The 16,743-nt window shown below is 39.6% G+C and overlaps 3 protein-coding genes across 3 annotated transcripts in view; 1 reads left to right on the forward strand and 2 right to left on the reverse strand.

The window, feature by feature from the left end:
* The window catches only part of LOC128523741 (zinc finger protein 239-like), a 366,823-nt gene that overhangs the window by 268,417 nt on the left and 81,663 nt on the right, over positions 1-16,743 (forward strand). The window lies entirely within an intron of this gene.
* LOC128523508 (gastrula zinc finger protein XlCGF26.1-like) overlaps positions 1-16,743 on the reverse strand; it is a 179,410-nt gene that overhangs the window by 12,684 nt on the left and 149,983 nt on the right. The gene's annotated exons all lie outside the window — the stretch shown is intronic.
* LOC128523603 (zinc finger protein 658B-like) lies at positions 6,211-13,789 on the reverse strand. The gene is made up of 2 exons (XM_053495696.1): positions 13,680-13,789; positions 6,211-8,406 (listed from the first exon to the last, which is right to left on the reverse strand). Exon 2 carries the CDS (start codon positions 8,395-8,397, stop codon positions 6,787-6,789), a length of 1,611 nt encoding a protein of 536 aa, XP_053351671.1. The 5' UTR covers positions 8,398-8,406; positions 13,680-13,789; the 3' UTR covers positions 6,211-6,786.

A 16,743-nucleotide genomic window follows, 5' to 3' on the forward strand; every position in this document is an offset into this window, starting at 1 on the left:
TTTTCGTTCCATTTTGCCAAATCAGTCAATGGAGTCATGACCATATTTATAAGGAGGCATAAATAGAATTTGAGGAGGAGGCAGGGAGGGGTTTTGCACTCGTGCACGTGCGCTCAATTTCACATTAATTCGGATGTACAAAGAGAATATGCGTGGGATTCCGCATATGCAGTGTTTCATACATCAGATTTTTTTACTGCGCACGCACATTTACAGCTTTGTCCGTACGCAATGTTTTAGTATGAATTCAATGCAAGTCTTTGTACATGAGGCCCCTGGTCTGTGATAGTTTTGTTAACAATATCTGCACACAGAGATGGAAGACTTTGAGAGACAGGATTTGTCAAAGTTTCTTTTATTAAATTGTTGGCACTAGTCTGCTGTGCAGTTCATTTCTTTATTTCCTGAAAAACAATAAAAGTAAAATGAAATAAAATGTGGTGTTAAAACATTGCTTTATATGCACAACACTTTTAACATGCAACAGATTAATATACGCACAAGTTCTCACCTCAATTTCTAGTGTTGCTTTTTTAATGGATAGCCTTTTCTCTTCCATTTGAAGCTGTATAAGGTCCATTTCCATGTCCCTTTTTTTTATTTGTTTTTGAAGATGGACCGTATACAGCTTCTTTGTTGGCAACTAGGAAGGCAAAAATAATTACATAAATAAGATTCTGTCAGACAATAAAATTTAAATATGGACAACTGCACACAAATTCTTACACTTCTTAAATCGTGCACTGAGGTTGAAGGACCTACATCTGTTGGTAAATCCCTAGGTATGTACTGTGAAAGACCAATGCCTGTTACTCTTATGAAAAAAGGGGCGCTGCATTATAATGGTATGCATCATACCTCAGTGGATCTACCAGCATTGTCCATCTCTGTCACAGCAGATGTGGTCCTCTCATTGTCATCTTTATCCATCAGAGGAAATATACAAGTATACATTATCTGGCAAAAAGAAAAAAAAAGAAAAACTAAATATCTAAAAGCAACTAAAGGTACCTGACAACAAAACACTTACAACTGTGACAGACTGTGTTCTTTCTGTAGGGTCCAATAATACAATCCCGCTATTAGTATCTATAAGAAAATACAACCCATAGAATTCTCAATATTATCCAAGAAAAAGCAATAATGCAGGAAAAAAACCTTGTCAAAGTATTACAACTAAGATCACAGTAGCCTAAATATCATATGCAGTTAAATACAGTAAGCCTGCATAAAAACGGTACGCATGTTCAAAAGCCTTTAAGTGACAGAGATAGTAATTTATTAAATCATATAATGAAAAAAAATCATAGTGGTAAACTTACATTTCACCATATTACTTGTGGTACATGGTGTGTGTGATGACGTGCCCCCTGGAATGGCAGCAACCACTGGTCACCCTTTATTAAGGGACAGAGCCGCTCCTCAGGGTGAGGGGTGGTGATGGGCCCCCACCAGTTAGATGGGCTTAAGCCTTCTTTCTATTAGCTACATGACAGAAAGAATATACTAAACAGTATTTAATAAATAGTTCAGTAAATATGTTATCAAATATTACCTTTTTGCTAAATGTTCTTATGTTTCATTTTGACTTGGCTCAAAGTTCTTCTGGCTCCAGAAGGATTACACCCTATTAAATAAGAAACCCTAAATTCCTAGTCAATATACATTGGTATTTTAACCTAAAGAAATGAAAAAGGAAAAGTAAATGCTTTCATAGTGATTTAACAGTCAAAAGGACGCGGAAAGGGTGTTTAATTATTTTGCCTTACAATAAAAGGGGAGGCAATGATAAATTTGCAATTTAATACACTCACGCATTTACTCTGTCCATTATTTTTTGCCAAGCCAACTCTTTATTTTTAGCCGGTGCAGCCGTGTTGCTTTTTTTTTTCAGTATTATCGTCTTTAATTACTTAAAAGCATGCATTAAAACCTCCAACTCCGCCACTGTATAGTATGCCGCTCTATTTTTTTCATTTTGACTTTCCATTTTGATTCGTGAAATCGGCGATCCATTGAAAATGTCTTTATGTACGCACCGTGCACATGCATTAACTCTGGGTAGCCAGTAGGAGGTGATTAAATTATCAGAGGTTTTGGAACCGACATAATGCAACCACGGGGGAGTGGGGGGGGGGGCGCAATCCAGTGTCTTCTTGTGCCAGTCCCAAGTCTGGATAAATGCAGAGGGTTGTGTCAGGAAGGGCATCCGACGTAAAACATTTGCCAAATCAATGATGCGAATCAAGAATATAATTTCCATACTGGATCGGTCGTGGCCCGCCACTACTAACAACGACCGCCACTGGTGCTGTTGACCTACAGGGTGCTGGTGGAAATTGGGCTACTGTTGGTCGAAGAAGGAGAGGAGGAAGGCGTGTTCGAAAGCAGAGAGAGAAGAGGAAAGGCAAGAGTTTAGGAGTGATAGTAGGGACTTTGAATGTTGGGACCATGACAGGGAAGGGAAGAGAGTTAGTTGATATGATGCAGAGAAGAAAGGTGGATATACTGTGTGTCCAAGAGACCAGGTGGAAAGGTAGCAAGGCTAGAAGCTTAGGCTCAGGGTTCAAATTGTTTTACCATGGTGTGGATAGGAAAAGAAATGGAGTAGGAGTTATTCTAAAAGAGGAGTTTGTAAGGAATGTTCTAGAGGTGAAGAGAGTATCAGATAGGGTGATGAGTCTGAAGCTGGAAATTGAAGGGATAATGTTCAATGTTGTTAGTGGTTATGCCCCACAGGTAGGATGTGAGTTAAAAGAGAAGGAGAAATTCTGGAGTGAGTTAGATGAAGTGATGCAGAGCATCCCCAGAGGTGAAAGAGTGGTGATTGGTGCAGACTTCAATGGACATGTTGGGGAAGGGAACAGAGGTGATGAAAATGTGATGGGCAGGTTTGGTCTTCAGGACAGGAATGTAGAAGGGCAGATGGTGGTGGACTTTGCAAAGAGGATGGAAATGGCAGTAGTAAATACTTTCTTCCAGAAGAGGCAGGAACATAGGGTGACATATAAGAGTGGAGGCAGAAGCACTCAGGTCGACTACATCTTGTGTCGACGTTGTAACCTGAAAGAGATCAGTGACTGCAAAGTGTTGCTAGGGGAGAGTGTAGCCAGACAACACAGAATGGTGGTGTGTAAAATAACCCTGGTGGTGAGGAAGGCGAAGAGAACAAAGGCAGAGCAGAGGATAAAGTGGTGGAAGCTGAGAAAGGAAGAATGTTGTAAAGTCTTTAGGGAGTTGAGACAGGCTATGGGTGGTCAGGAGGTGCTTTCAGTTAACTGGACAACTACAGCCAATGTGATCAGGGAGACAGGTAGGAGGGTACTTGGTGTATCATCAGGTAAGGGGAAAGTGGACAAGGAGACTTGGTGGTGGAATGAGGAAGTCCAGGAGTGTATACAGGGAAAGAGGCTAGCTAAGAAGAAGTGGGACACTGAGAGGACTAAAGAGAGTACAGGGAGATGCAGAGTAAGGTGAAGGTAGAGGTGGCAAAGGCCAAACAAAGAGCATATGAGGACTTGTATGCTAGGCTAGACAGTAAGGAGGGAGAGGGGGATCTGTACAGGTTGGCAAGGCAGAAAGATAGAGATGGGAAGGATGTGCAGCAGGTTAGAGTGATTAAAGATAGAGATGGAAATGTACTGACAGACGCCAGGAGGGTGATGGGAAGATGAAAGGAGTACTTTAAGGAGTTGATGAATGAGGAAAACGAAAGAGAACAAAGAGTAGAAGAGGTGACTGTTGTGGAACAGGAAGTAGCAAATATTGGTAGAAGTGAGGTGAGAAGGGCGTTGAAGAGGATGAAGAGTGGAAAGGCTGTTGGTCCTGATGACATACCTGTGGAGGTATGGAAGTGCTTAGGAGAGGTGGCAGTAGAGTTTTTGACAAGTTTGTTTAACAAGATCTTGGAGAGTGAGAGGATTCCAGAGGAATGGAGGAGAAGTGTATTGGTGCCAACTTTTAAGAACAAGGGAGATGTGCAAAGCTGTGGCAATTATAGAGGTATAAAGCTAATGAGCCAGACAATAAAGCTGTGGGAAAGACTAGTGGAAGCTAGGTTAAGGGCAGAGGTGAGCATTTGTGAGCAGCAATATGGTTTTATGCCTAAAAAGAGTACATCAGATGCAGTATTTGCTTTGAGGATGCTGGTGGAGAAGTACAGAGAAGGTAACATGGAGTTGCATAGTGTCTTTTTAGATTTAGAGAAAGCGTATGACAGGGTGCCAAGAGAGGAGCTGTGGTATTGTATGAGGAAGTCTGAAGTGGCAGAGAAGTATGTTAGAGTGGTGCAGGACATGTATGAGAGCTGTAAGACAGTGGTAAGATGTGCTGTAGGTGTGACAGAAGAGTTCAAGGTGGAGGTAAGTCTGCATCAAGGATCGGCTCTAAGCCCCTTTTTGTTTGCTCTGGTGATGGACAGGATGACAGATGAGGTAAGACAGGAGTCCCCATGGACTATGATGTTGGCAGATGACATTGTGCTCTGTAGCGAGAGCAGGGAACAGGTGGAGGAAAATTTGGAGAGGTGGAGGTATGCTCTGGAAAGCAGAGTAATGAAGGTTAGCCGCAGCAAGACGGAATACATGTGTGTAAATGAGAGGGACCCAGGAGGATCGGTGAAGCTACAGGGAGCAGAGGTAAAGAAGGTGCAGGATTTTAAGTACTTAGGGTCAACGGTCTAGAGCAACGGAGAGTGTGGAAAGGAGGTGAAGAGGCGGGTACAGGCAGGTTGGAATGGGTGGAGAAAAGTGTCAGGTGTGTTGTGCGATAAAAGAGTATCAGCGAGAATGAAAGGAAAGGTGTACAGGACAGTGGTGAGACCAGCGATGCTCTACGGCTTAGAGACAGTGGCGCTGAAGAAAAGACAGGAGATAGAGTTGGAGGTAGCAGAGCTGAAGATGTTGAGGTTCTCCTTAGGAGTGACAAGGATGAATAGGATCAAGAATGAGTTTATCAGAGGGACAACCCACGTTAGATGTTTTGGAGATAAAGTCAGAGAGGCCAGATTGAGGTGGTTTGGACATGTTCAGAGGAGAGATGGTGAATATATCGGTAGAAGGATGCTGAGGTTGGAACTGCCAGGCAGGAGGTCTAGAAGAAGACCAAAGAGAAGATTTATGGATGCAGTGAAAGAGGACATGAAGTTAGTTGGTGTGAGAAAAGAGGATGCAGAGGATAGGGTTAGATGGAGGCAAATGATTCGCTGTGACGACGCCTGAAAGGGAACAGCCGAAAGACAAAGAAGAAGAAGGTTTTGGAACGGACATACTCACGGAATGCGGGTTTGGGGTTAATCAACCCAGAGGTTATGATTAACCAAATGGTAAGTTAATCAAGCTTTCTGGAATACCCCCCAGGAGGGTTAGATAGTTTGTTTGTTAGCTAGGGTGTCAAGGCTAAATGCAAAAGCTGGATAATTGGTAAAAAAGAGAAACATAAAGAAGTCTTCCCCACCTTCATGGTTTATTCTTATAGCATTTTACTACATAGCACTGCTAATAATTAAAAACTCTTTTAACTTATATTTTTGCTCTATATACTCTTCTTGTCTTTCGGCTGGTCCCTTTCAGGGGTCACCACAGCGAATCATCTGCCTCCATCTAACCCTATCCTCTGCATCCTCTCCTCTCACACCAACTAACTTCATGTCCTCTCTCACTGCATCCATAAATCCCCTCTCTGTGTTATTGTAAACGCATTTTATTGTAGATCAATGTTATATATTTTACCTCAGCAACACTATTATGAACATTTCAATCATTTTTCATTCTTTTATACATTACTAAAAGTGAAATTTAATGACTTCATGCAGCTGAGAATGTTTTGTCTCTTTATTTGTCATTTGACTAACTGATGGGGAATGTCAGGTATTTTAACGCAAGGCTTTACCTCAGTGCTGATTATTAGATCTCCAAGAACAGAATTGATTACATTTAGAGTCTGGTTCCTTTCAGCTCTTTCTTCACCACTTTTTCCTTTTTGTTCATTATGAATCTAAAACCAGACCTGGGTTTATGTAAGGTACTTTAGTTTAAATGGCTAAAGTTAAAAATTACTACATGAATAAAATGCATATAGACACTTTTTACTTAGTCCAGTGTAAAGCACGCTTGATGAAAACAAAAAGAAGTTCAAAAAAGTCAACAAAGTAGTTTTTATTAAAAAAAAAAAATACTAAAACATATTTGACTTATATGTTAATTGCACCAAAGGAATTGGAAATCTTAACAAAACTAAAAATAGTTCTAATATAAGGCAAACTTGTAGCAGAATAATGAACGATCATGATCATCATCAACAAACATGGTGGAGGTAGCTTTATGGCAATGGCGTATCTGGCTGCAGAGGGACTGTATTATTGGTGATGTGGCTGCTGATAGAAGCAGCAGAATGAATTGTAGAGTGTATAGACTAAATCCACTTTCTGCTCAGATTCAGTCAAATGCTGATAATAATAATAATAATAATGATGTTCTAAAAGGGAAAAGTCAGACACCTGATCTCAACCACCCTGAGCTTCTTTTATAATCTATGATTTTATTACTATGTCTAGATACTTTTAAATCTGTTAAAAATTGAGGGGCTGTTAAAAAAAAAAGACTAAACCATAATACAATATATTGGTTAAACTCCTTGAATTACAGCTGAAACTGCACTTCAGTAACATTTAAATTGCTTATTTACTTATTTATAGTACTTAAGTAAACCTCTGTTTAATATATACTGTAAATCCGTGCCGACACTGTCAGCAATGATGCAGCTTCTGTAAGACAAGTGTAAGCTCCATTAATTTTTGCTGTTCTTTGTGTGGATGATCTGGTGTCTTGTAAGCACATATGATCGAATAAAACTCTTCCCACACTCTGAGCAGTGATAAGGTCTCACTCCTGTGTGAATGCGCTGGTGTACATTGAGTGCAGCTTGGCGAATAAAACTCTTTCCACACTGTGAGCAGATGTAAGGCCTCTCTCCGGTGTGAATGCGCTTGTGATATCGAAGAGCACCCTTTTGCCTGAAACTCTTCCCGCACTCTGAGCAGTCATAGGGTTTTTCTCCAGTGTGAATGCGCTGATGTGCCTTGAGAGTACTTTGTCCGTTGAAACACTTTCCACATTGCGTGCATGTGTAAGGCTTTTCTCCAGTGTGAATGCGCTGATGGACCTTGAGATAATTCTTTCGAGTAAAACTCTTGCCACAAAGCGAGCAGTAATACGGCTTCTCTCCCGTGTGAACATGCTCATGGCACTGCAGGAGATATTTGGAACTGAAAACCTTTCCACATTTTAAGCACTGATTCGGCTTCTGTTTTGCATGTACTGGTAGGTGGCGCTTAAGAAGACTTCCATTATGGAAACACTTTCCACACTTTGAGCAGTGAAACGGCTTATTTTCTTTGTTAATGCAGTGGTGTTGTCGGAGAGAACTTCGATAAATAAACCTCTTTCCACACTGCGAGCACTTATGATATGGCTTCTCTCGTGTGTGAATGCGTTCATGCCGCTGGAGAGTAGCTTTGTAAATGTAAATCTTTCCACACTGTGAGCACCGATGCGGCTTCTCTTCTGTTTGAATGCATCTGTGTTTTTGGAGAGATTGCTTCTGAACAAAACTCTTTCCACACTGTGAGCAGTGATGCGGCTTCTCTCCAGTGTGAACGTGTTGATGCCGCTGGAGAGCAGATCTGAAAAGGAAACGCTTTTCACATTGTGAGCACTGATGCGGCTTTTTTTCTGTTTTAATGCACTGGTGTTGGAGGAGGGAACTCCGCTGAGCAAATCTCTTTCCACACTGTGAGCAACGACACAGCTTCTCTCCGGTGTGAACGCGTTCATGCCGTTTTAAATATTTTCCGGAAAGGAAATTCTTTCCACATTGTGAGCACTGATACGGATCCTTTTTAGTCTGAATGCATATGTGGTGTCGGAAAGAACTCTGCTGAGTAAAAGTCTTTCCACATCGTGAACAGTGACATGGCTTCTCTTCTTCGTGAACACGCTGATGTCGCAGGAGACAACGTTCACGAATGAAAATCTTGCCACAATGTGAGCATGGATATGGCTTCTTTTCTTCGTGAACATGTTGGTGCATGTCGAGAGAGCTCTGATGAGTAAAACTCTTTCCACACTGTGTGCACTGATACGGCTTCTCTCCTGAGTGGATGCTCTGATGTCGAAGGAGTTGACTTCTGGAAAGGAACCTCTTTCCACACTGTGTGCAGTAATGTGGTTCATCTTGATTATGATTGAGCTGGTGTGCTGTGAGCACATTTACTTGAGTAAAATTTTGTCCGGGCACTAAGAAGTGAATAAGGCCTGTCTGCACTGGTTCTTGTCTCATCGCAAAAATAAGAATGCCAATAGTCATTTGATGACTGCTGGAGTCTCTTGCAGGCATCATGTTCCTTATCTATTGTAAGAGGGAACAAAATTGAACTCTATCATGAAAATTATATTTTAAAGAATTTGCTGCATAGATTTTGCTGCATAGCTTATACACACTTGCACGTATGCCCAAGGAACCTGGTATACATTTAGAGGTCATTAAGCTTGCCATTGTAAAACTATTTTTACTAATTTTCAAATAGCACCCAGCGGATTTTCAAGTACTCCTCTCAAGGGAGGCAACAAACTGGGCCATTGAGGATGCAAAATTTATTTGTGAAATGATGTTACAAAGATGAATGCAGCTAATGTATACACCCTACATAGCACACTACAGTAGATTTCCATTTTTAGGGGCCAAGCTCTATGACATCAGCCCTATGGCATATTAGTGTTTGACGAGCCTTCTTTTTCTTCTAAGGATTTTTTCCCGCATCCGGGATTTTTTTTTTTGGGGGGGGGGGGGGGGGGGGGTGAGTAAGTGAAAATATAAAGTAATTATCATATGCAAAAAGTGTAAAACTACTCTATATACTACTACTATATATGTATAAATATTTTACATATTTAATGTAACATACCTATAATCTAAATAATTAGCTAACTAATTACCAAAGTTAAGAACGTTAAAATACAAACACTATTACATATGAGCCAAATATCCATTAAGGATCCAGTCAGTAACTGTTTACACCAGGGATGTCAAACATACGGCCCACTAAGTCGTCCAGTACGGCCCGTGGGATGATTTGAACAATAATATGAAATATCAAATCTTTTTTATTATCATTATTATTAGTAGTAGTAGTATTAAATAAAGTCTATGTCCGGGTATTCACTGCAATATTGTGTTTGGTTTTATTCATTATTTTATTTTATCAATGATCATTTAACTGCTCTTCTATTGCGCTTCTGCCGAAACCTCTAACACATAGCATTCTAAATTGGCGCCTAAATCAAATTTCTTCGGCTATTTGAAGAAGTTTGGCACACACTCGTGATTTAAAAAAAAATGTCCAAAAAAAGAAAAATTGATCTGGAAGGGCGGATGTTTCTGGAGAAATGGAAAGAGAAGTATTTCTTCTGTGAGGTCAACGGCAAGCCGGTATGTTTAATCTGCTCACAAGCCGCGGCTGTGCAAAAAGAATACAACATTAAACAGCATTTAACAGAGTTAAAAGCATTATAAGTACGTGTGTATACTTGCGTACAGGTATGTCAAACCTCATCTAGATTTCTATTTGGTAAAGTTCTCATTTGTGTATAGTTAATGTTCATATCCAATGTGAATGATTTAATTTAAAATTAAAAGAATTAATTTTTGTACATGATTTTTTCTAAACTATTGATTTGTTAAAGGCAGTTATTTTAAATTGTGAAGTGTTTTTCTAGTTTGTAAATTATATTGTAGCCTATAGCTTCATATTTAATGTAACTGTCTTTACACAGAGTCTGCAGCATTGTTTATTTCTTATTCTGTTAAATATTAGATCTCTCGCATCTAAAGCAGTTATAGTTAATGAAATTATTACAGATCAGGAGTTTAATTTACTCTGTTTAACAGAAACCTGGATTAAACAGGACGAGTATGTAGCTCTAAATGAAGCTAGTCCTCCTGGATACAGCTACATACACCAGCCTCGGTTAACTGGTAGAGGAGGAGGCGGCGCAGTTATTCACAACGATAATTTGACTATTGTACAAAAACACGGACACAAATTTAATTCATTTGAAATTCTTTATAGTAACATAAGTGTATTTAACTATATTAAGTCAGCTCAGTCGATCCCGCTAATTGTCATTTACAGACCTCCAGGGCCGTACTCGGAATTTCTTAGTGAATTTGCAGATTTCCTCTCAAACCTAGTTGTTTCTGTAGGCAAAGTGTTAATTGCTGGAGATTTTAATATTCATTTTGAAAACCCAGAAGACCCTCTGAGAACAGCATTTATGTCCATACTGGACTCGGTAGGAGTAAATCAGTGTGTAGTAGGACCAACTCGTAAAGCAGGTCACACTTTAGATTTAATAATATTATTCGGATTAAGTGTAAGAAATTTATTCACAATTCCACTATCTGAAGTTATCTCAAATCACTATCTTGTCTCAATTGAAGTGTGTCACAGTAATAACGTACGCACAGCGCCACGCTACCGTATGAAACGTACATTCACATCAACTACCAAACAGAGTTTTATCAGTAATCTCCCAGAGTTCCCAACTTCGATTAGATCACCGTCTGACCCCACAGAACTCGATCAGGCGACTGAATATTTAGAGTCAACATTTCGCTATACCTTAGATAATGTAGCTCCAGTGAAAAGATAAATTATTAGAGATAAGAAACTTGCTCCCTGGTATAACGATCATACACGCTCTTTAAAACAGACCGCTCGGAAATTAGAACGTAAATGGCGTCAAACTAAATTTCTAGTATTTCAAATAGCATGGAAGGAGAGCATCCTGAACTATAGAAAAGCTCTTAGTGTAGCTAGATCAACATATCTCTCCACTCTTATAGAAAATAACAAAAATAATCCTAGATTCTTATTTAATGCTGTAGCCAAATTAACCAGAAATAAGACCACTGCAGAAATCTCCACAACAACATCATGCAATAGTGAGGACTTCATGAACTTTTTTAATAATAAAATTGTAAATATTAGGCATAAAATTGAGGTTTTGAAACCGAACAATGTAATTGATGCAGATGTTAATCTAGCCATGTCAGATTAGAAGCTAGAATACTTTACTCCCCTTGAAAAGAATGAACTAATTTCACTCATCTCTTCTGCAAATTCATCAATCTGTATATTAGATCCTGTACCAACACATTTTCTTAAACAAATAGTACCAGCAATAACAGAACCCCTGTTGAGAATAATTAATTTTTCACTCAGCATTGGTTATGTTCCAAAATCTTTTAAATTAGCAGTTATTTAACCGATAATTAAGAAACCTGACCTCGACCCCTGTCAGCTGTCCAGTTACAGGCCAATATCAAACCTTCCCTTTATCTCTAAGATTCTGGAAAGATAGTAGCGGAGCGGCTATGCTCATATATACATAGAGATGGCATACATGAACTGTATCAGTCAGGATTTAGGCCTTATCACAGCACAGAGACAGCACTCGTTAAAGTAGTAAATTACATCATATTGGCCTCTGATCAGGGTTGTGTAACTATGCTTGTATTACTTGACCTCAGTGCAGCTTTTGACACCGTTGATCAAGCTATTCTTCTTCACAGATTAGAAAATGTAGTAGGAATTAAGGGTACAGCCCTCTCCTGGCTCAGATCCTATCTGACCCATCGTTATCAGTATGTAGACTTAAATAGTGATTATTCTGCATGTTCTCTAGTGGAGTTTGGCGTTCCACAGGGTTCAGTTTTAGGTCCACTGCTTTTTTCCCTTTACATGCTTCCTCCGGGCAACATAATCCGTAAGCATGGTATTAGTTTTAGTTAAAAAAAATTGGTATTAGTAAGATTTTTTTTTTTTTTTACTTTTATTTTTATTTTAAATCATGTTTTTATTAGTTTTAATTAGTCTTTTATTTATTTATTTTTTATTAAATTTTAATTAGTTTAAAGTTTTGTTGCAAACTGCATTTATTTTTATTTTAAATGAAATGTAAAAGTTTTTGTTAAAATATCTTATTGCTATTATATTTTATTTTATTTCATGTTTATTTTATTTTCTTCTATGTAAAGCACTTTGAATTACCACTGTGTATGAAATGTGCTATACAAATAAACTTGCCTTGCCTTGCCTTAGTTTTCATTGTTATGCTGACGATACACAGTTATATGTTTCAGCAAAACCTGATGAGAAAAAACAGCTTACTAAAATTGAGCAATGTGTGCAGGACATAAGAAATTGGATGCTAATTAACTTCCTTCTGCTTAATCCGGATAAGACAGAAGTTCTAGTCATAGGACCGCATACAGCTAGGAGTAAAATTTTAGATCACACCGTAACTTTAGATGGCCTTTCTGTTCCATCAAATGCAACAGTAAAAGACCTTGGTGTGATTATTGATTTCAGCCTTTCATTTGAAGCTCATGTAGATAATATTACCAGGATAGCATTCTTTCACCTCAGAAATATTGCCAGGATAAGAAATTTATTGTCGCTAAACGATGCAGAAAAACTAGTTCATGCTTTTAATCACCTCTAGGTTGGACTATTGTAATGCCTTACTGTCTGGTTGTTCAGCTAGATGCATAAATAAGCTTCAGCTAGTCCAGAATGCAGCAGCGAGAGTCCTCACTAGAACCAGAAGATATGAGCACATCACCCCTATCTTATCTTCACTCCATTGGCTTCCTGTGAAATTTCGCATTGATTTTAAAATACTACTCTTGACATATAAAGCATTAAATGGTCTCGCGCCGCAGTACCTGAGCGAACTGCTAGTGTCTTACGATCCGCCACGCCTACTTCGATCAAAGGATGCAGGCTGCTTGTCAGTACCGCGTATTATGCGTATTATGTATAAAACTACAGCTGGGGGCAGAGCTTTTTCTTACAAAGCCCCAAAATTCTGGAATAGTCTTTCAAATAGTGTTCGGGACTCAGACACAGTCTCAGTGTTTAAGTCCAGGCTAAAAAACTATTTATTTAGCCAAGCATTTTTATAAATAGATTTGCCTTAGGTAAAGGAGCAGATCTGGGGGACTCATGGACGTAGAGTATTATGGTGAACTGGTATGTTTGGATGCTGTCTTCCTCACTCTCATTGATCACTCAGGTTTGCTGACGGTGAGGTGATTGTTTGCTTTACATCTCAGGAAGCCCTCATGTTTGTGTTTCCTTCTGGCTCTCCCTTTTAGTTATGCTGTCATAGTTAGTCCTGCCGGAGTCTCTGCTTGCACTCTACAGTTAATATACATTCACATTATACATTGTGTGACTGTGACCATACCTAACTGCCATCTCTCCTCTTCTTCTCTTTCCTCCTCTCTTTCTCTTTCCTCTCTCAATAAAATTGAATTGAATTGAATTTTATCATTACTAAAAGGTATCTGACAAGTAATATTCATGTTCAAAGGAAAGGATTTTGATTGCCATTACTTGGCATTGGTTTTTTTTCCCCCAAAAAAGGAATAAGAGTGTTAATAACCAGTTTCTGAGGACTTGTTAAATGCAGTTTTACAGAATAAAGTGTATTTGTTGTCAGTTGATGTACTATGATTAAATAAACAAAAAACAAAAATACGTCCTGCACATGCTCACGTTTCTTCTCATCCGGCCCTCACCCTAAATGACCCCCCTGGTTTAGACTATAACTTACCTCAGGATCAGTGAGTTTATCCTCTCCAAATGCTGGTATTACTTTAACTCGATCAGGTTTAAGAGTCTGTGTGAAACTGCAGGTAGAAACAGCTACATGTAGCGAATGAAAAGCAGGTCACGCGGGAAAACCAGCTCTTCTTCTCAGCTTGTCTTGTAGGCAGGTGAGGTGTTTTTCCGCCCCCTACTGGGCTGGAGTACGAATAACCACTCATGACCTGAAAATAAAAAGAGAGTATTCAAATAAAAATATGAAAATAAGAATGTAATTAAATAAAATATTTAAATGAAAAATATAAATAACAACAATATAATGATATAAATTTCAGAGTTGTGTGATTCTTCAGCAGGAGCTGATCTATTTCTCTAAGTCTTACAATCCACTTCACTGCATAATTCATTTTAAAATGTATTGTCAAAAAATAATCACAAAAGTAACATGACAATTAAGATCATTAATTTAAATAAAAAAATAAAAAAATAAAAGACACTAAAACAGAAAAAGGGCATGAAATTGTATTTAAGTAAATCTGTCTATTTGACAAAAGAAAAAATGGATATGCATATTTACAAAAATCTAAGCATGAATCATGAGATAAGAAGCATTAAGTATTATTAAACATGGTGTTATATGATCCCATCTAAAAATTAACTTTTTCAGCGAGACACTATTTAGCACCAATGTCGCCTCAGATAGAACAGGTGCGTCGCGGAGACGTCTGCTAAAGAGCGTACCATCTGGTAAATATCGCGTTCGATTTTTTATAGTCAGATTTCTATCGTCTGTAGATCGCCTGTTTGAGCTGTTAAATGATACATCGTCTTTACATCTATACAACGTCAATACGACGTATCTTTATCATCTGAAATTTGCTGGTATGTGGACGGGAAATATATAAATAATCTGGAAATAGAGTGGAGAAACACCAAAGGAGAATCAACCAGAAGGTGGCGGTAGTGCAACACTTACGGATGCAGGCCGCCATTAAACTCCAAAAGAAGAAGAAGAAGAAAAGTTTGTTGAGAAGACAAACGTTTGGCGGGCATGTGGAAAAGGTAAGCAGGAATTAATTCCCATCTTTCTAAATAAAACGAAATACTGAACATAAATGTCACCTGCTGTTTAGCGATGTTTAGTCACGTTATTTTGGTTTAAGATATTTCTTGTATTTTTAATCACACTTAAAATACCGACGGTTATATGCGCGTGCTTAATCTGCTGTTCGGTTCTGGTTTCGGTCTGTTCTCATGAGTTGTGAAGCGAGAGGAAGAAATTATAAATATTTGTTCATTTGATAAATTAAGTATCATGAATTTTAATTGAATCTATCTCTGTATTTTTTCACAGGAGTTTGTGAGTGAAAGTGTCCTGTCTGCATCTGACTTCAGGAGTTTCCTGACCAACCCACCGACTTCACTACTCAACCCACCGACTCCTCCTGCCCCTTCCTCTCTGACGGCTGACGATTTTGCCACATTCTACGATGGGAAGATTGCAGCAATCCGCCAGTCCTTCGCTCTCAACCAAGCTCCTACGGCAGAACCTCAGGACCTTTCCTTCCCTCCTTTAGCAGAATTTTCCAACCTGTCATCTGATGAGATTCAACAGATCATCTCGTCATCTAACCCCACCACCTGTTCATTAGACCCAATCCCTTCCACAATGCTCCAGGCCATCTCACAGGACCTCCTTCCCTTCACCACAGCCATCATCAACGAATCCATATCATCTGGTCATGTTCCTGCCGCTTTTAAGAAGGCGAGGGTTATTCCCATCCTCAAGAAACCCTGCCTGGACCCATCAGAAGTTAACAACTATCGCCCAGTATCACTGCTCTCTTTTATTTCCAAAATTCTTGAAAGAGCCGTTTATAATCAAATGTCTCTTTATCTCTCACAGAACAACCTTAATGACCCAAACCAATCTGGATTCAAAGTGGCACATTCCACAGAGACTGCCCTTCTGTCAGTCACTGAGAAGCTCCATGCTGCTAGATCTGCTAAACTGTCATCTGTCCTCATCCTCCTGGACCTGTCAGCTGCATTTGACACGGTGAACCACAAGATTCTATTATCTATTCTTACAAGCCTTGGAATTTGTGGAACAGCGTGGCAATGGTTTGCTTCTTACCTAAAAGATAGGTCATATGAGGTAACATGGAGGGGATCTACATCTGCCCCACGTATGACTCTCTACTGGTGTCCCGCAGGGCTCAGTACTTGGTCCTCTTCTGTTCTCCCTCTATACCCGGTCTCTTGGTAAGGTCATATCATCGCATGGATTCTCATACCACTGTTATGCAGACGACACCCAACTTGTTTTCTCCTTTCCTCCCTCTGACACTCAGGTTTCCACCCGGATCACAGCATGTCTGGCAGACATCTCATTTTGGATGGCTGCTCATCAGCTGAAGCTCAACCTCAGTAAAACAGAACTGTTGTTTATCCCTTGTGACTCATCTCCAGGTCAAGACCTTGTGATATCCATGGACAACAACCAAATCACTCCTTCAGCCACCGCCCGCAATCTTGGGGTAACCGTGGACAATCATTTGTCATATTCCCCACACATCGCTAACCTTACTCGCTCTTGTCGATTTCTTCTTTACAATATCAGAAGAATTCGCCCATTTCTTTCTTCACAGGCTACTCAGGTGCTTGTTCAGTCCCTTGTTATTTCAAGACTGGACTACTGCAACTCACTCCTGGCAGGCCTGCCTCTGTCCACGATTCGTCCTCTGCAACTGATCCAGAATGCAGCAGCACGTCTTGTTTTTAACCTCCCCAAATTCTCCCACACCACCCCACTCCTCCGCTCCCTGCACTGGCTTCCTGTAGCTGCCCGCATCAAATTCAAGGCTCTTTTCTGTTCTGGCACCTAGGTGGTGGAATGAACTTCCTCTAGATGTCCGTACATCAGAGACTTTGACTATCTTTAAACGACGACTCAAGACTCATCTGTTTCTCCAGTACTTGGACTAACCTCCCCATACCCCCTCCCCCCCGAAAAAAAAAACAAAAAAAAAAAACCTCTTCTTAGTTGTGTTGGAGTAACGGCACTTAGT

This window comes from Clarias gariepinus, chromosome 1 (assembly GCF_024256425.1).
Source record: "Clarias gariepinus isolate MV-2021 ecotype Netherlands chromosome 1, CGAR_prim_01v2, whole genome shotgun sequence".
Lineage (NCBI taxonomy): Eukaryota > Metazoa > Chordata > Actinopteri > Siluriformes > Clariidae > Clarias > Clarias gariepinus.

Excerpts from the sequence above, each read along its gene's own strand:
- LOC128523603 (XM_053495696.1), bottom strand. The coding sequence starts at position 8,397 with ATGATGCCTGCAAGAGACTCCAGCAGTCATCAAATGACTATTGGCATT.